General features: G+C 42.4%; 1 protein-coding gene across 1 annotated transcript in view; it reads right to left on the bottom strand.

The window, feature by feature from the left end:
• gareml (GRB2 associated, regulator of MAPK1-like) overlaps positions 1-20867 on the bottom strand; it is a 164235-nt gene that overhangs the window by 31301 nt on the left and 112067 nt on the right. The window contains exon 4 of the mRNA XM_072278906.1: positions 5609-6796. Coding sequence (XP_072135007.1) covers positions 5609-6796 — 1188 coding nt within the window. The remainder of the gene's footprint in view (positions 1-5608; positions 6797-20867) is intronic.

Below are 20867 nucleotides of genomic sequence, written 5' to 3'. Positions count from 1 at the left end.
TCACTTTCAAGTGATTGGCCATGTACAGCAGCAAGTCACAACAACTCTCATTTGTTTGCCTGCCTAACTTTGATCATTTATGTATCTTTTGTAGTCCAATGCAAGACAGAGGTTAGAGTTTCCTTTCACCAGCTCTAAACCAGGAAAGGGGTGATATAATTTGTGGCTTTAGTTAAAAATTATAATTCTTAAAGGATTGAAAGGCATCTAAATGAAATGGAAATTTGCTTGAATATTTCTTAAAGCAGACTTTTAAAGGTACACTCTCAAACTAGCAGGTTTGCAAATTTGCTTAACTCATATCCCATAACGAATAGTGAGACTCATTAATTATTTTGATTCTGCAAATGCTGAAAAATTTGTGTAACACGCACACACACAAAATATTGGAGAAACTCAGCAGGTCAGGCAGCATCTATGGGGAAGAATAGCAGTCAACATTTCAGGCAGAGACCCTTCATCAGACTAGAAAGGAATTGGGAAGAAGGTGTGGGAGGGGAAGAAATACATGCTGGAAGGTGATGGGTGAAAGCAGGTGAGGGGGAAGGTGGATAGGTGAGGGAGGGAGACAAAGTTCGGAATCTGGGAATTAGTAGGCGGAAAAGTTGAAGGGTTGAAGCAGATGAATCTGATAGGAGGGGAGAGTGGGCCAGGGGTGAAAGGGAAGGAGAGGGGTAACCAAAGAGAGGTGATAGGCAGGTGAGAAGAAGATTAGGGGTAAGAGGAGGGCTAAAATGGGGAAAGGAAAAAGAGGAAAGGGGAGGTAGGAGAAATTACTGGAAATTAGGGAAAAAACAATGAACATGACTATTTAGTGAGCTGTACTAATCCGCTGGTTACTCTGCTTCTTCGTGAGATTACTGTTGGAGACCTTTCATTTATGTTACTGATAAAACATGCAACTTCATCTACTGACAACAGGCAGGAATTAAAATGGCAAAATGAATATGAACAGATCACCTACATTATATTTAAAGGAAGTCTTTTTCATCTGAGGAATCAGTTTTACGAAGTCCCAATGATATTTGCTATTGCAGGAGATACCCAATGCCTTCATGCCCTGGTCAATCATTTGCACAGAATTAGACACAACTCAGTTCAAGAGTTCCTGTTGGATGCTCCAAGAGCAAATCTGCAGAGTCTCTCACCACTACTGATTCAATGTGATGGAAACTGTTCTCTCTTCCTTCTCTTTCTTTGGTTGCTGACCATTGAGCTTTCAATCAAGGAAACATTTCCAGGAAGGTGTAAAGTTCAGGCAATTGGTTCACACAGGGCCAATACTCACCCTGCCAGGAATAGCCCCAAGCCCCACACCCCAGCTGACTGCTAAACCACTCAGCCTGGCTTGTCCGACTCCGGTCATCTCAGGGCACATTTCCACATTGAGCCATGGGGAGACTCACTGCTTGCTTCACCACAGACCCCTCCACCCCCAACACCCATGTTCCCACAGAGCAACATAGAGGCAGGAGTTCACACTAGCTTCCCTGCACACCTGTGCTTTCACTGATACAGCTATCAAAATATAATGGTAAATGAATCCTTTCATTGCCAATTCATTCCTGGGAATTCATCCTCAGTGCTTAGTAGAGAATTCTGGATAGACTACCAGTTTTTGTTTTCAGCTTTGTCACTCTTTTGATTGCCTAATAGCCATTGTCATTGATGGTATGCTGGGTGTCTGATGATTCAGAATCAGACTTAATATCACCAGCATATGTTGTAAAATTTGTTAACTTTGCAGCAGCAGTACAGCTATATAGGACCCTGGTCAGACCCCACTTGGAGTACTGTGCTCAGTTCTGGTCACCTCACTACAGGAAGGACGTGAAAACCATAGAGAGGGTGCAGAGGAGATTTACAAGGATGTTGCCTGGATTGGAGGGCATGCCTTATGAGAATTGTTTGAGTGTACTTGGCCTTTTCTCCTTGGAGCGACAGAGGATGAGAGGTGACCTAATAGAGGTGTATAAGATGATGAGAGACATTGATCGTGTGGATAGTCAGAGGCTTTTTCCCAGGGCTGAAATGGCTAATATGAGAGGGCACAGCTTTAAGGCGCTTGGAAGTAGGTACTGAGGAGATGTCAGGGGTAAGTTCTTTTACGCAGAGAGTGACGAGTGTGTGGAATGGGCTGCCGGCGATGGTGGTGGAGGCGGATACAACAGGGTCATTTAAGAGACTCTTGGATAGGTTCATGGAGCTTATAAAAATAGAGAGCTATGGGTAACTCTAGGTAATTTCTAAAGTAAGTACATGTTTGGCACAGCATTGTGCGCTGAAGGGCCTGTATTGTGCTGTGGGTTTTCTATGTTTCTATACTTCAGTACAATGCAATACATGATAATAGAGAAAAAAAGAAAACTGAATTACGGTAAATATATATATGTACTATATATGTCCTGGGCGGTGGAGGTCATTAACAATGGTCACCACATTTCTGAGGCACCACTCCTTGAAGATGACCTGTTTACTATGGAGGCTAGTATCCGTGATGGAACTGGTTAATTTTGCAACTCTCTGCAGCTTACTTTGATCCTGTGCAGTAGCCCCACCCAATACCAGACAGTGACGCGACCAGGTAGAATGCTCCCCATGGTACATCTGTACAAATTTGAGCATGTGTTTGGTGACATACCAAATTTCTTCAAACTCCTAATGAAATATAGACACCGTCTTGCTTTCTTTATGGCTGCATCACTATGTTGGGTCCAGGTTATGTCCTCAGAGGTATTGACACCCAGGAATTTTAAATTGCTCACTCTCTCCACTTCTGATCCCTCAATGAGGATTGGTGTGTGTTTCCTCGTCTTACCCTTTCTGAAGTTCACTATCAATTCTTTGGATTTACTGACACTGAGTGCAAGGTCACTGCTGCAATACCACTCAACTAGCTGATATATCTTGCTCCTATACAGCCTCTCATCACCATCTGCGATTTTCCCATCAATGGTTCCACCTCAAACATTGTACAGTAATTGCAATGTCAGATTTCTGATATGGTTGTGAGTTAATGTAAACTCCCTACTTTCATGATTTTCTTTTATGGTGCAAGTTGGTAGAAAAACATTGTTGCAATTGTCCTAGGATTTAAATGAGGGAAATTTTAAAAATTGGCAAAGTTATTGCTTGTAAGTGTGTCTATGTGCAGAGGGAATAGTACTTGAGATGCAAAGTGTGAAGGGACAGACATCATAATAATCTTCTCCATCTCTTTCATCAACAGTTAAGTTTCACTGCTTTGAATAGACAGTTGACTGCAAAGTATGGAAAGACAAACAACAACTTTGAAATCAATAGCAAACAAGAGCCAATGATAACTTCAAAAGAAGGGTCAATTAAAAAGATAAAGTATTAGTTTGAATGCATGATATTCCTACATTTTAATCACAACTCACTTAGGATAAAAGCTCATTAGGTTTACACAAAAGGAATGAAGATTTAATGAGCAAAATTCACATACATAGTCCTGTAACGCCAATAAAGATATTCCAATTCACTACTATAATCCATTTATAAAGTGAAATGCTTTGCAGACTATTTTCCATCAATAGTTTTAAAGCACTGTGCTATAAAGTTTCAGGAGAATGTCAATAAATTTACATAATTGAAAATGAGAATTTTTAGCCAATGTAAAATCAACAAAGGTAATAACAAATATAATCAGCCTTATAGAAACCATAGAAAAACTACAGCACAGAAGCAGGCCTTTTGGCCCTTCTTGGCTGTGCCAAACCATTTTCTGCCTAGTCCCACTGACATGCACATGGACCATATTTTCCATACACCTCCCATCCATGTATCTGTCCAATTTATTCTTAAATGTTAAAAAAGAACCCTCATTTACCACCTCGTCTGGCAGCTCATTCCACACTCCCACCACTTTGTGTGAAGAAGCCCCCCCAATGTTCCCTTTAAACTTTTCCCCCTTCACCCTTATGAAGGTCCTCTGGTTTTTTTCTCCCCTTGCCTCAGTGGAAAAAGCCTGCTTGCATTCACTCTATCTATACCCATCATAACTTTATATACCTCTATCAAATTTCCCCTCATTCTTCTACGTTCCAGGGAATAAAGTCCCAACCTATTCAACCTTTCTCTGTAACTCAGTTTCTCAAGTCCCGGCAACATCCTTGTAAACCTTCTCTGCACTCTTTCAACCTTATTTATATCCTTCCTGTAATTTGGTGACCAAAACTGAACACAATACTCCAGATTCTGGGAACAAAAGGGTTATCATACGAGGAACTTTTGATAGCTCTGGGTCTGTACTTGCTGGAATTTAGAAGGATAAGTGAGGATCTCATTGAAACCTTTCCAATGTTGAAAGGCCTAGACAGAGTAGATGTGCCTCAGGATAGTGGAGCATCCTTTCAAAACAAAGATGGGGAGAAATTTCTTTAGCCAAAGGGTGGTGAACTTGTGGAATTTGTTACCACAGGCAGCTGTGGAGGCCAGGTCATTGGGTGCACTTCAGGCAGAGATTGATAGGTTCTCGATTAGACATGGCATCAAAGGTTACAGGGAGAAGGCTGGGAGTGGGGCTGAGTAGGATAAAAAAGGATTCCGCCATGATTGAATGGGAGAGCAGACAATGAGCCAAATGGCCTAATTCTGCTCCTATGCCTTATGGTCTTGTAGTGTTGAGGAAGCAGGAAGGCTGCAGAGGGACTTGGACAGATTAGGAGAATGGACAAAGAAGTGGCAAATGGAATACAGTCTTGGGAAGCACATGCTCACTTTGGTAGAAGGTACAAAAACAAACTATTTTCAAAACGAGGAGAAAATTCAAAAATCTGAGGTGCAAAGGGACTTGTAAAGCCTTGTGTAGGATTCCCTAAAGGTTCATCTGCAGGTTGAGTCGAGGGGAAGAAGCCAAATGCAATGTTTTCATTCATTTCTTAAGGACTAGAATATAAGAACAAGGGTGTGAAGTTGTAGCTTTATTGGCACAGGTGGGGCCTCACTTAGAGAACTGGGAGCAGTCTTAGGACCCTCATTTAAGGACATTCAAGAGGGTTCAGAGAAGATTCACGAGAATGATTCTGGGAATGAAAGGCTTATTGTATGAGGAATGATCGATGGTTCTGGGCCTTTACATGCTGGAATTTAGAATAATGACAGGGGATTTCATTGAAACCTATTGAATGTTGAAAGGCCTAGATAGAGTGGATGTAGAGAGGATGTTTCCTATAGTCTAGGACCAGAGGGCACAGCCTCAGAATAGACAGATGTCCACTTAGAACAGAGATGAGGAGGAATTTCTTTAGCCAGGGGGTGATGAATCTGTGGAATTCGTTGCCACAGGTGGCTGTGGAGGCCAAGTCATTAGGTGTATTTAAGGCAGAAGTTGATAAGTACTTGTTTAGTCAGGGTGTGAAAGCTTACAGGGAGAACACAGGAGATTGGGGCTGAGAGGGAAATGGATCAGCCATAATGAAATGACAGAGCAGACTCAATGGGCCAAATGGCCTAATTCTGCTCCTATGTCTTATGGTCGTCTTATTGTTCTGTAGATTGTATGAATACACCATCCTAATTTTGTTCTCTGCCAGTAAAACATTTTTTTTAAAAAACTTACACTTGATCCGGTTGCTATGATACTCACAGCTTCTGATTTTGGAGGCACAGGAGGTGGACTTGGCATGCTGGACTCTCTTCTTTGTAAAATAGCCAAATGTGATGAAAAAGCAGGATCGTCATGTGAGGACGAGGAAGAGTGAGAGTAGAAAGAAATAGAACCCTGTTGCGTTTTATTTTCAGTTTCTGCTGACCTGCCACAGGAATCTTTTGAATTATCTGGTATTTGACTGCTCCACAATTCTTCATAGGGAATCTCTGGTTGCTCTCGAGTCCTAAAATAATTTTCTGCCCAATCAGGAGTCATGTACTCTCCATCCATATCAACTATCTCTGATGGAGTCAGTAACTCATGAGGCATTAGCTGCTGTTCCCCAACAGAATTACGGCAACCCTGAAAGGTAACTTCCCCATTGCTATGCAACAAAGCACCACTGAAAGCACACATGGAGAGCCTTTGAAATGACTGGGTTAGCTCTTCTCGGGCATAGTTCATTGAATTGGCCGAGTATCCCTGCAAACAAACCCGGATTTTCCTTGGACTAGTGCAATCATCCATAAAGTCTGTCTTGACCTCTCGAACCGCCTTTGAGTACTCATCGGCATTGAAATGCTCCTGGCTAAACAAAGTTATTTCTTGGACTAACTTCTCATACATGGGGTTGCCCCTTATTAGTCCTTCAGGCAGCACAAACCTGGGCATATCAGAAAGCAGCAGAAAGTGCATTGGGATAATGTCATCCTTGCGAATGATGCAGCACAAGACTACAGTCCTTGATATGATGCTGACAAGCTTATAACGGTGCCCTTCACGAATGCAATGAAGATCATAAGAATTGTGGGGTGAACGAGAAGGAACGGTGACATTCACTGGTAGCCGGACCTTTTCTATAATACTGCGAATTGTATGCTCTCCTTCCTGCATTTGGATCTCCAGGGGACTGCGAGTACTGAATTTTCCACGGCACTGGAAGGGCAGGCTAAGGCTTTCGTTAGTCCTGTGGTTCATGCAGATGAGGCATGGCATTTTGCCCTTGACCTGTTTGTTCAAAGTGCCGCCCTTGCCCAGTTTCCTCAATATCGTATTAAAGCGAGACTTTTCCTTCACAGTCTTGGCACAGAGGATCTCAGCCTGGCCCATCAGCGTCAGCTCATCACCAGCGTGCAGTGTAAAGTTATAAACCTCACTGTCCTCGCTGAATTCACCAGAGACCACCTGAAACAAATAACCAGTTCAGGTTGAATTAAACATGGAAGTAACTATTGTCCATTTATTTCAATAATATATTAATGTATTTAAAATTTAAATCACTATTATGATAAGGAATAAGTTATTTGTTCTACATTGCCCCAACAATGGGCTTTAACCTCTGCCAGGAGGGATTCTTAAAATTTACTGTTCATTAAGACTCTTGTTCCACAAATCCACCATGCCCAAGTATGTGAGCACAGAGTATGTTGTTTTTTCTTGTCTGAGTTATCTGCCTAGCTTCCCGCCAAATGAAGAGAAATAGATGATTTTCCAGTTAAATTAGTAAGCAGAAAAACTGGACACAAAACAGGATTATGTAGTATAAGAATCGCAGAAAAGGCCATTTTTTCTAATCAGTCCATACAGGCATTTATGGTCTATTCGAGTTTCCATCAAACTTTGCTCACCAAAATATTTCTAACTCTCTATGGTATTACCACTCGAATGGTTATTCACTTTGTTACATCTGTACTCTTCATTTCTAGAAGTTTCCGTGAAGTTCCATACTCCCACCACTATTTGAACACAGAAAACGTTTCTTAGTTCCCTGTTGGTTTTCTTGGTGAAACACACACATGGACTAGAAATTCATCTTGACTGAAAAGAATTAGTTCTCAGTAGTTCCACCTGGTGAATAAAAAACCCAGCTATTAACTCCAAAATTGCCTATTGAGTCACATCGATCATCTGACACCAAAAATACATTACCAACATGGTGCGGTTGTTTCACATGAAAAGGAACTTAGCACTGGAACTCCTGGTATAATTTGAAATGGAATGGTGATCTTAATGTACGAGATAATCAAGTGCACCTTTTCTTCATTACATATTCTCTAATTCACTCCAGTTTCCAGTTGCAACAATATCAGCCAATACTTTATCTCCCATTAACAAATTTGAAGTCTTCATTCAGCTTGCTTTTGTGCAACAAAAGGCAACTCAGAAAAAGCACAAAACCAGGGAAAAAACTACCCATGACTTCCATACATAAAATCATTGTTACTGAACACCACTAGGGTCAAAGTTAGGAACTACCTGACTTACTGCAAAATGGGAAGAGATTTCAAAACATGATCAGTTTCCCAGGGAATCAGAAGTTCACTGAATGACACAACGACCTCTTGGCATACTTTACCGTGTCAGTTCTTTGAAAAAGCTACCCATTTAATCCTTTTCAACTTGGCCCTGCAAACCATTTTTTCCTTTTTTTCGGCCATGTCCCTTCTCAAAGTTATTGTTCACTCTTCATTTGAAGAATTAAGTTCCACCACCAGTGAAGATTTACGTGAGAGAATTCCAGATTTGGGAATTGGTCCCTCTGGACTTCATCCCTTTTAGGTTGTACCATATGACTTGCATTATTTTCCTTAGTCATGCTGTACAAAAGATAATGTGCAATAAGACTAACACTGAGTTTAGTTTAAATCAAAATTGACAGATTTATGTTTGAGAACCAAATGACAATTATGGATTCTCAGAGAAGAAGCTGGAGTACAGGAAGTTGAGTCAAGAGACTGGGGCAGAGATATGATCTCTAATCTGGGCTTTCTTCCAACATAGCTCCCTAAGTACAAGTCAGTGAATTTACTCAGATGTGGAGAAGACTCTAAAGCAGACAAGCTTTCACCCCAGATAAAGACAGTTTCTGGGATCTCTTACAAGTTTTCCTCAGCAATGTAATTCCTGTACTTGAAATAGATTAGGAAAAGTTTCAACAAGCTTGTTGATTCAATGGTACACAAGCTGTTAAATCTAGTTAAGAAAAGTTTGACATAAAGCTAATTAACTGATCACAAACATAAGTATCTGTCTGTGTTATTCAGTGTATCTTAACTGTGCTGCATAATATAATGTTCCATTTACTTATTTCTACCAACTCACAACACATAAAGATTAGGAATTAAGATACATAAAACAGCAAAAACAGAGAGATATTTGTACTTGTGATGACATTCCATAATTTAACAATCTCTAAAACTCCATATAGAAACATTTACAACTGGACTCCAAAGGAAACAAGACTTGACCCGAGGGGTTATTCTAGGAGGTGTCATTGGGGGTGGAGCCTGCAACTTTGTTCCTGGACAACGTGCACACAGAAACTGAAATACTTTGTTATTTTCAGCAAGAAAGAACTGAGCAATGATATGTATAGTGAGCCCAGGACTTGAAAACAGTAAATTAGCGATGGATAGTTGGCAGATATTGTAGTCTCAATTTTAATCATGAGAACGTAATTGGATTTAATAAAATTCTCTATCAAGCATTGCAAAACCTCTGAGACAGTGCATTTGCAAGGATACAGTGGGCAGACAGAAAGTAAATACATTAGTATTCATACACTTTGTCAAGTGATCTTACTTACCCTAAAGTGGGCAAGGCAATTCGCCCCCACCCCCCAAACATGGAATGTTCAAGAAAGTAATATTTTTAACATATATGAATAAATATGTACAAGTTTAAATGGCTGCTAGATTATTACTTTATAGCTATTAAATCAAAGCTGACTGCTTTGAGCAGACTGAAAAGATGTCCACTGCTCAGTCCACACATGTATTACAATGCACATGCATACAGCGTGGCCCTTTCCCAAAAAAACACTTACAGCTTTTTCAGCAAACAGTAACAAAGAGCTCTCCACACAGACTGGAATCTTAATGAGAAAATGCTGTGGAGCTCTGCTAATGTGGCTTTTCATTCAGTACACCAGCAATCAAAAGAAGCTTGTATTGGGATGAAGGGGTGGGATGTACTCTCAAAATGGTAACCCTAAACACATCATTCTTAAAACAAATTTATGGGAAATTATTCCAACAGCATGGACAACATTTGAAATTCTTCCATTTGTTACCTTGGTATCCCTAATGTCTTTCCATCTTGAAAGGAAATAGGGAAACTAATTCTTGCCTTTGGCAAGCTCACTTCAAACGACAACAACTGTCAATAAGCAAATTAACCCAACGTATGTCTGAAAATGTCTTCATTTTGTCCTTACTATTTCACTTTCTTTAAAGGAGCTCCTGAATATTCTGCTACTTTAATGCAATGAAACCAAAAGTAGTCATTATGAGTGGTAATACAGACATTATTTTCAGTTTTTTTTTCTAAAAGAATAAGTGGAATAGATACATAAATATGCACAAAAGTAAGCAGAAACCAATTTGGAGTGAGAAGAGTGAGAGTTTTTGAACATCCTCATTGACTTCTTTGTGGAAATGACTTGGTCTCCCAAGATACAGCAGAAGAATGACAAAAAAAGAATTTGAAGCAGTGCAGCTTGCCTTTCGTCCAACAAAACATCCGAATATGCTTCACGGGATAGTGGAATAAATCCAAAGCATTATCCCTTAAGCAACACACATCAAAGTTGCTGGTGAACGCAGCAGGCCAAGCAGCATCTGTAGGAAGAGGTGCAGTCGACGTTTCAGGCCGAGACCCTTCGTCAGGACTAACTGAAGGAAGAGTGAGTAAGGGATTTGAAAGTTGGAGGGGGAGGGGGAGATCCAAAATGATAGGAGAAGACAGGAGGGGGAGGGATGGAGCAAAGAGCTGGACAGGTGAGAGGCAAAAGGGGATACGAGAGGATCATGGGACAGGAGGTCCAGGAAGAAAGACGGGGTGGGGGGGGGACCCAGAGGATGGGCAAGAGGTATATTCAGAGGGACAGAGGGAGAAAAAGGAGAGTGAGAGACAGAATGTGTGCATAAAAATGAGTAACAGATGGGGTACGAGGGGGAGGTGGGGCCTTAGCGGAAGTTAGAGAAGTCGATGTTCATGCCATCAGGTTGTAAGCTACCCAGACGGAATATAAGGTATTGTTCCTCCAACCTGAGTGTGGCTTCATCTTTACAGTAGAGGAGGCCGTCGATAGACATGTTAGAATGGGAATGGGATGTGGAATTAAAATGTGTGGCCATTGGGAGATCCCGCTTTCTCTAGCGGACAGAGCATAGTTGTTCAGCAAAGCGGTCTCCCAGTCTGTGTCGGGTCTCGCCAATATATAAAAGGCCACATCGGGAGCACCGGACGCAGTATATCACCCCAGTCGACTCCAGGTGAAGTGTTGCCTCACCTGGAAGGACTGTTTGGGGCCCTGAATGGTGGTAAGGGAGGAAGTGTAAGGGCATGTGTAGCACTTGTTCCGCTTACACGGATAAGTGCCACGAGGGAGATCAGTGGGGAGGGATGGGGGGGGACGAATGGACAAGGAAGTTGTGTAGGGAGCGATCCCTGCGGAATGCAGAGAGAGGCGGGGAGGGAAAGATGTGCTTAGTGGTGGGATCCCGTTGGAGGTGGCGGAAGTTACGGAGAATAATATGTTGGACCCAGAGGCTGGTGGGGTGGTAGGTGAGGACCAGGGGAACCCTATTCCTAGTGGGGTGGCGGGAGGATGGAGTGAGAGCAGATGTACGTGAAATGGGGGAGATGCATTTAAGAGCAGAGTTGATAGTGGAGGAAGGGAAGCCCCTTTCTTTAAAAAAGGAAGACATCTCCCTCGTCCTAGAATGAAAAGCCTCATCCTGAGAGCAGATGCGGCAGAGACGGAGGAATTGCGAGAAGGGGATGGCGTTTTTGCAAGAGACAGGGTGAAAAGAGGAATAGTCCAGATAGCTGTGAGAGTCAGTAGGCTTATAGTAGACATCAGTGGATAAGCTGTCTCCAGAGACAGAGACAGAAAGATCTAGAAAGGGGAGGGAGGTGTCAGAAATGGACCAGGTAAACTTGAGGGCAGGGTGAAAGTTGGAGGCAAAGTTAATAAAGTCAACGAGTTCTGCATGCGTGCAGGAAGCAGCGCCAATGCAGTCATCGATGTAGCGAAGGAAAAGTGGGGGATAGATACCAGAATAGGCACAGAACATAGATTGTTCCACAAACCCAACAAAAAGGCAGGCATAGCTAGGACCCATACGGGTGCCCATAGCTACACCTTTAGTTTGGAGGAAGTGGGAGGAGCCAAAGGAGAAATTATTAAGAGCAAGGACTAATTCCGCTAGACGGAGCAGAGTGGTGGTAGAGGGGAACTGATTAGGTCTGGATTCCAAAAAGAAGCGGAGAGCTTTGAGACCTTCCTGATGGGGGATGGAAGTATATAAGGACTGGACATCCATGGTGAAAATAAAGCGGTGGGGGCCAGGGAACTTAAAATCATCGAAAAGTTTAAGAGCGTGAGAAGTGTCACGAACATAGGTCGGAAGGGATTGAACAAGGGGTGATAAAACAGTGTCGAGGTATGCAGAAATGAGTTCGGTGGGGCAGGAGCAAGCTGAGACAATATGTCTGCCAGGACAGGCAGGTTTGTGGATCTTGGGTAGGAGGTAGAAACGGGAAGTGCGGGGTGTGGGAACTAACCTTCCTGATGGGGGATGGAAGTATATAAGTATACATTATCCCTTAAGTTTTTTTTCCCCGTTCTTTTGAGAGTAGAAAATATTGCAAGTGGTTGTCAGGTAGGAGCATCCTGCCAGGTGGTATATTTGAAGTTAATACTGGGTACACATCACACTGAAAGGCATACTTCTTTTCCAGATCAAAAAGAAAACCAGAAGATACTCTGCATCCAGAGTCCGTCCACGTCTTACAGACAGTTGCAACTATCTCAAGATAGAAATAGTTGAATGTATTACTGAAAAAGCTCTGAGTTACAGATTTTGAGTTTATTGACAAGTATTGTCATTAGAGCCTTAGAGAAATCCAGCAGAAATAAAATTGGATTAGCGATTTGGCTATATGGAAGGATGTATATGGAACCCACTTACACTGGGAAGTGACACACTGTGACTTTTCCCCTCTGTGCATTAATAACCTAGAATTTCAGTCTCATGTGAACTTCAGGTGAGAGCATACCTTCAATAACCTGGATACTGATGAAGTCCCCTGCAATGCAAAGGTACATAGCATCCAGTTTAATTGGCATGAAGCTTAATGTGGGAAAACATAACATAAATTAAAAGCAAATATAAAAGCATGTATTGATTAAATAATGGACCCTCACACATGGCTCACCAGCTCTCAATACTACAATGCATCAATAAACAGAGTAAAAAAAGATGCTGGATTAAAACAACAAATAGATTGAGTTTGAAAACCATAAAACACAAGATAATCAGTGCATGGAGCCAAAAGGTAAAAGTGGGGTCCTAAATGAATCCTTTTCATCAGTATTCACAAAGAAAACAGACTTGGTTGCTGGAGATTGCAGTGAAGGGGTCGATGAAACTAAAGAGGAGGATCTCAATACCTTGGCAGGCTTAGAGATAGATAAATCCCAGTGACTGAATGGGATTTATCCTAGGCTACTACAGGAGGCAATGGAAAAGATAGTTGGAGCTCTGGCTCAGGTTTTGATAAACTTCATTGGCCACAAGTGGTGTACCAGATGACTGGAGAACAAATATGGACCCCTTTACAAGAAAATCAGAACAGAAAAGCCTGGCATCAAGTTGCAGGAAAACCCAATGAGCCTAATATATCTGTGTTCATATGCTGCAGGGAAGACAGTGGGAAAGTTCTGAAGGAGGGGATTAATGATCACTTGGAAAAAGTAAAGACTAATCAGATACATCAAATACGGCTCTGTCAAGGTCAGATCCCGTCTGACCAATTTGATTGAAGGAGTAACAAGGTGCATCGATTAGAGCAGGACAGATATGATTTGGATGCACTTTACTAAAACCTTTGACAAGGTCAGAATCAGAATCACAATCAGATTTATTACCATTATTTTACATAACATGAAATTTGTTCTTTTCCAGCAACAGTACAGTATAAACACATAAACCTATTACAAGTTACAAAATAAACAAATTGCACAAAAGGTCATGTTTGGCCTGAACAATAACTGAACCTATTGACCATATCTGCATGCTTTTATGAATTGAGTTGCTGCCAGATGTTTGCTTTAAGGAGTAGCTGTACAGATGTGCCAAATAAAGTGGCTGCTAAGTGTTGTGTGCAAGACTTGAATGTGGATAAAGGGGAATGATGAGCAAGTTCACCGTTAACATGAAGATCGATGGAGTTGTTAATACTGTGGGAGGCAGTCTTTCACTGCAGAGATATTAACGTGTTGATGAAATGAACTGAAAAATGGCAGATGGAGTTTCATCCAAACAAATACAAGTTGATGGATTTTGGACACCAGAGAGTACTGAGAGACAAAGCAATCTCAGTTTAAAAGTTAAACTGAAGGCAAGTAGATCACAGAATGTTACAAAGCAAGTAGATAACAAGGATAGAAGGGCATTTTAGCTACTTGCCTTCATTAGTCAGGGCACTGAACGTAATGGGGTTACACTCCAACAGGAGTAGTGTGTGCGGTCCTGGTCACCTTGCTGCAGGGAGGTTGGGATAGTACTGGAGATGAATGTTTTAATTATGAGGAATGTGACTGGAGAATACAGCTTGTGTTTCCTTGGACTGGAGATGTAGAGGGGACATGATTGTGGCATCTAAAATTACAAGAGTTACAGACAGGAGTCTTTTTCCCAAAGGTAGTTAAAACGAGAGGACATAAGTTTAACGTAAGAGGGAAGAGAACTAGAGGGGACACAAGAGAGAGTCCTACATTACCTAGATTCTTCATCTTGGTGTTACATTCCCAGGCGGTGGTTGAAGCTGGGCCACTGACAGCATTGGAGATGAGCACTTGATTCACTGAGGCACAAGGGCCCAATGACCGAGTGCTGGGTCACTAATACAGAAGGGTGCCCAAAGGTCAACATGAACAAGCTGGATGAAGGTGGAATGCTCCTATCATGTATGATTCTATGGCAGGATGATGAAGTTTGCCAGGCCCAAGGTACATGTTCTGAGCTCTTTCTTCAGAGTCCAAGTACAGTTTTCCTTCAAAAGATGCAGCAGTCTCCACTTCAACCAACTCACTTGACTGAGCTCCCTGGAGGTCCCTGAACCACTCTTCTTGCATTCTTTGTGGCATTTGGAATTAATAATGTTCCCCAAGCTTAATGACTTGGCCAGTTATCAGACTGGTAAAGGAAACTGCTACAAATTGGCCATCTGAGAAGCTCTGGGCCATCTAGATCCAAAATGAACTATCAAATGAAAAAGGAGACAGACGAAATAATGGAATTGGAGCAATTCACTAAAAGCTGGAGGAATTCAGGAGATCAGGCCAACTGTCCATTTCCCTCCATTGATGACCCGCTGATTTCCTCCAACTTCTCATCTGTTGAGCAACTGAAAGATTTGGTAGGTATATAAAATATTTAATGAGACAGAAGTGGTAAGTCTAAAACTAAACTTTTGAATGAGTCAAAGCAGCAGTACAATAGGACAAAGTAACTACAGATTGAGGACATGGCAGTAAGGATGTCTTCACACAAAAAGCCTTGTGCGAGGTTACTCAGGCAACATCACTGGTCTCATTTAAGAAACATAGAAACATGCATAAAAACAGAAATTTCCAGCACATTACAGGCCCTTCAGCCCACAATGTTGTGCCGACCATGTAACCTACTCTAGAAATTGCCTAGAGTTTCCCTACCACAGAGCTCTCTATTTTTCTAAGCTCCATGTACCTATCCAAGAGTCTCTTAAAAGACCCTATTGTATCTACCTCTACCACCTTCGCTGGCAGTGTTTTCCACACACCCACCACTCTCTGTGTGAAAAACTTACCCCTGACATCCCCCTCATACCTACTTCCAAGCACCTTAAAACTATGCTTCCTCATGTTAGCTATTTCAGCTTTAGAAAAAAGCCTCTGACTACCCACACAATTAATGCCTTTCATCATCTTATACATCTCTATCATGTCACCTCTCGTCTTTCGTCGCTCTAAGGAGAAAAGGTCAAGTTCACTCAACCTATTCTCATGCTCTCCAATCCAGACAACATCCTTGTAAATCTCCGCTGTACTCTCTCTGCAGTATCCACCTCCTTCCTGTAGTGAGGTGACCAGAAATGAACACAGTACTCCAAGCGGAGTCTAGGGTCTTGTATAGCTGTAACATTACCTCAAGCTCTTGAACTCAATCCCATGTTTGATGAAGGCCAGCACACCGTATACCTTCTTAACGACACTGTCAACCTATGCAGCAGCTTTGAGTGTCCTTTGGACATGGACCCCAAGATCTTGCTGATCCTCCACACTGCTAAGAGTTTTACCATTAATATTATATTCTGTATTCAAATTTGACTTTACCAAAATGAACCACTTCATACTTATCTGGGTTGAACTCCATTTGCTACTTCACAGCCCAGTTCCCCATCCTATTGAAGACTTGCTGTAACCTCTGACAACCCTCCGGGCTATCCGCAACACTCCCAACTTTTGTGTCATCAGCAAACCTACTAACCCACCCTTCTAGTTCCTCATTGAGGTCATTTATAAAAATCAAAAAGAGAAGGGGCCCCAGAACAAATCCCTGCTGAACACCAATGGTCACTGTCCTCCATGCAGAATACAAACCATCTACAACCACCCCTTGCCTTCTGTGAGCAAGCCAATTCTAGATCCACAAAGCAAGTCTCCTTGGATCCCACGCCTCCTTACTTTCTGAAGGATCCTTGCATGGGGAACCTTATCCAAAGCCTTACAGAAATCCATATACACTACATCCACTGCTCTACCTTCATCACTGTGCTTTGTTACATCCTCAAAGAATTCAATCAGGTTCATAAGGCACGACTGCCCTTGACAAAGCCATGCTGACTATCCCTAATCAGTTCATGTCTCTCCAAATGCACATAAATCCTGCCTCTCAGGATCCTCTCCAACATGATTAGCCGTTCCAATCTATTCTTACTTTCTTCTTCTTACTTTCTAATTTATGTTATTTTTTGGGATTTTTTTGTCACGGTAACACGTCGAAGCTGCACCCTCTCTAACATGCTGGTAGACAGAGTTTTATTTGGGTTTTCTTTAGTGCTGGAAATGGTTACATCCTGAAACACGGGACAGAAGCAAGGTCGCATTGTGTATTCCGTGGACCAGCAAATACCAGCCAGCTTAGCGAACAGAGCAGCGGACACCCCTGCTGAAATCTGGAGGAAAACACACAGAGGATACAGAGGGGGATCACAAAGCCGAGGAAAGAGGACCAGGTCGAAACAACAGAGACTCTTGGAGATGAGGAGTTCGGTGGGTAATACCGTTCCGGCTGACCGGAAGTGCACTGAGAGTGGCAAGCGTAAAGGAGTTGGGTGCTTACTGATCTGGTTAACAACGGATGGTGCAGTCTGGGGTATATTACGATCAAGGAACGTGTTTGCAGACTGGATATTGAACTTTTTACTTTTGGACTTCAGCCACATTCCACCATGATACAACACTTGGCGGCACGGGAGGTTGTTCTTGCCTATGGCCATCGAACGTGCAGCTCCTTCCGTGGAGGGTCAGACACCCTGAGCCAATAGACTGGTCCTGGACTTATTTTCCTTCTGGCATAGTTTGCATTTTGGTGTTTGATTGTTGGGGTTTTTTGTATTGCTATATTTACGCTCTATTCTTGGTTGGTGCAGCTGTAACAAAACCAAATTTCCCTCGGGATTAATAAAGTATATCTATCTATCTATGATTTATGTTACCAAGTTCCTGCCTAATAGCATCATTTTTTACCCTACCCCAGTTAAACGTTTTCCCAAATTTTCTGCTTCCATCCCTCTTCAGTGCTATGGTAAGGGAGATAGAGTTGTGATCACTACCTCCAAAATGCTCTCCCACTGAGAGATCTGACATCAGACCAGGTTCATTTCCCAATACCAGATCAAGTACAGCCTCTCTCTAGTTGGCTTAACTACATATTGCGTCAGGAAACCTTCCTGAACACACCTAACAAACTCCACCTAATTTAAACCATTTGCGCTAAGGGGATGCCGGTCAATATTAGGAAAGTCAAAATCACCCATTACAACAACCCTATTATTATTCCACTGTCCAGAATCTGCCTCCCTATCTGTTGCTAGATGTCTCTATTAGTACTGGGGGGGGGGGTCTATAAAAACACCCAGAGTTATTGCCTCCTTTCTGTTTCTGACTTCCATCCACAATGACTCAATAGACAGTCCCTCCATGACTTCCTCCTTTTCTGCAGCTGTGGTACAATCCAAGATTAGCAGTGCCAGTCCCCTATCTCTTTTCCCTCCCTCCCTGTCCTTTTTGAAACATTTAAAGCCTGGCACACTCAGCAGCCATTCCTGGCCCTGAGTCATCCAAGTCTCTGCAAACACCAAAACATCATAGTTCCATGTATTGCCAGGAGGCAACATACTATCCTAGTGTCTCTTTTGCTGCCACAGAATCTTTACCTGACTTTACCCTACCCTCTGAGGCTCAGAACTGACCACAGTGTTATTGGTCGGGCCCCTGCTGCCTTGCCGAGATAGGTCATCCCCAACAGCAGTATCCAAAGGGGTATACCTGTTGCTGAGGGGAGTGGCCACAGGGGGACCCTGCACTGACTTCCTTCTCCCTTTACCTCTCTCAGTGTTCACCCATCTACTCCCCCAATTCTGCATTCTGGGTGTAACCACCTGCTCAAAAGTTGTATCTATCAATTTCTCTACCTCCTGGATGATCCCAAGTTCATCCAACTCCAACTTGTTAATGCAGTCTTTCATGAGCTGGAATTGGCTGCACTTCCCGCAGATGTAGCCATCAGGGAGACCATCAGGTTCCATGAATTCCTACATCCTACATGAGAACCATTCTACCGCCATATCAGCCACCCTGCCTGCACTGAACAATGGGCAACCAAGACCAAATTTTCTATCCTGTGTCTTTGTCCTCAGCCTCTTCTCATCGAAGCTTTGAGTCAATGCCTGATGCTCCTACTCTCACCGCTAACCTACTCCAAAAAATGGCTGCCCTGCTTGCCCCTTCTGTACTTTTATTTCATTTGCAGTGCTCTGCTCCTGAGGTTGATTGAACCTCTGGAATGTCTGAATGCTCGGGAAGTTCTCCTTTTATACTAGCTTTGCCGACCTGCAAGTAAACTCTTCAAGGTGCTCTGCTGCTGATTCTGATTGTACTTGTGGAATCCTGGGTTGATGGCAGAGGGTTATCGGACCAAGGGGAGATCAATTGGCATAAGATTATGTGCTTCGATTCCTCAAGCACTGCTCCTCTATTCGGGTATTGCCATGAGCTAGGTGACCTGCATGTCTTGTGTATTTCACTATAATAGAGATGCAAGGCGTTTTTTCGCTGGGACAGAAAAGATTGTGAGGGTGAGTTATTGGGATTGTATATTAAAAAATATTACCAGTCATAACCATACAGGGGAGTCAGTATTAAATCAGCTGCAAAATAAAGGAGAAACATCTCTGCCCGGCATGTTTGGAATGGGAAAACGAGAGAAGCATGCAAGGAAAACTCAGCAAAGTATCTGGCAAGGGAGGAGATGTGGCTGCCTAATGGTGGAGAACTGGTGGCTGAATTATGACAAAAGGGATGGTAGGTGATTTTCACTTTCCACATATTGACTGGGACTCCCAGACTGTAAAAGGGCTGGGTGGGAAAGAGTTTATCAATGTGTTCAGGAAAGTTCTCTACCTTGTACATAGAAGTCTCAACCAGAGAGAGAGCAATACTTAATCTCCTATGAGGGAGTGAGACAGGACGGGTGACAGAAGGTCATCCAGGGGAACACTTTGCATCTAGTGATCATAATGCCATTAGTTTTAAGGTAATTATGAAACAGATAGGTCTGGTCCTCTGGTTGTGATTCTAAATTAAAGAAAGGACAATTTTGATGGTATCAGAAAGGATTCAGCAAGTATGGATTGGGACAGTTTGTCTTCTGGTAAAGATAAATGGGAGGCCTTCAAAAGTGAAATTTTGAGAATACAGAGTTTGTATGTTCCTGTCAGAATAAAAGGCAAAGATAACAGGTTTGGGGAACTTTGGTTTTCAAGAGATATTGAGGTCCTGGTTAGGAAAAAGATGGAGGTGCATACCAGGTACAAGCAGGCAAGAAGAAATGAGGTACTATGGAGTAAAAGAACTGCGGGAGAGAACTTAGGAAATAAATCAGGAGCGAAGGCATGAAGACAAGGTGAAAGAGAATGCTAAGGGCTTCTACAATATATTAAGAGCAAAAGGACAGCAAGGGACAAAACTAGTCAGCTGCAAGATTAGGGTGGTAGCCTATTCATGGAGCTGAAAGAGATGGGGGAGATCTTAAATGGATTTTTTGCATCTGTATTTACTCAGGAGACGGACACAAAGTCTACAGATGTGAGGCAAAGCAGCAGTGATGTAATGGACCCTGGACAGATGACAGAGGAGAAGGTGTTTGATGTGTTGAGGCAAATTAGGGTGGATAAATCCCCAGGACATGACAAGGTGTTCCCTTGGAGCTTGTAGGAGGCTAGTGCAGAAACTGCAGGGGTAATAGCAGAGATACTTCAAACATACTTACCCACATGATGTGCCAAAGGGTTGGACAATAGCTAACGTTGTTTCATTGTTTAAAAAAGGCTTTGAGAATAAGCCAGGAAATTATAGACTAGTGAGCCTGACATCAGTAGTAAGAATGCTATTGCAAGGTATTCTAAAGCACCAGCTATATAAATATTTGGATAAACAAGGACTGATTGAGGATAAAGAAACATGGCTTTGTTTGTGGTAAGCCGTAAGTGTGCTAACCAATCTTAGAAAGTTTTTCAAGGAAGTAACCAGGAGAATTGATGAGGGCAAGACAGTAAATGTCTTTGACAAGGTCCCTCATAGCAAAGCCTTTCATCTTCATGGGAGGTTGGACAAGAAGGTTCAGTTGCTTGGCGTTCAAGATGAGATAGTGAATTGGATTAGACATTGGCTTTGCAGAAGAAGCCAGAGAGTGGTTGTAGATCCTTGCCTCTCCGACTGGAGGCTTATGACTAGGGGTGCACTGCAGAGATCAGTGTTGGGTCCATTGTTGTTTGTCATATATACCAACAATCTGGATGATAATGTGGTTAACTGGATCAGCAAATTTGTGGATGACACCAAGATTGGGGGTGTAGTGGACAGCAAGGAAGACTATCATAGTTTTCAGTGGGATCTGACCAGGTGGAAAAATGGGCAGATGGA

The sequence above is a fragment of the Mobula birostris genome, chromosome 2 (assembly GCF_030028105.1).
Source record: "Mobula birostris isolate sMobBir1 chromosome 2, sMobBir1.hap1, whole genome shotgun sequence".
Lineage (NCBI taxonomy): Eukaryota > Metazoa > Chordata > Chondrichthyes > Myliobatiformes > Myliobatidae > Mobula > Mobula birostris.
This window is presented reverse-complemented; position numbering and strand designations above follow the sequence as displayed.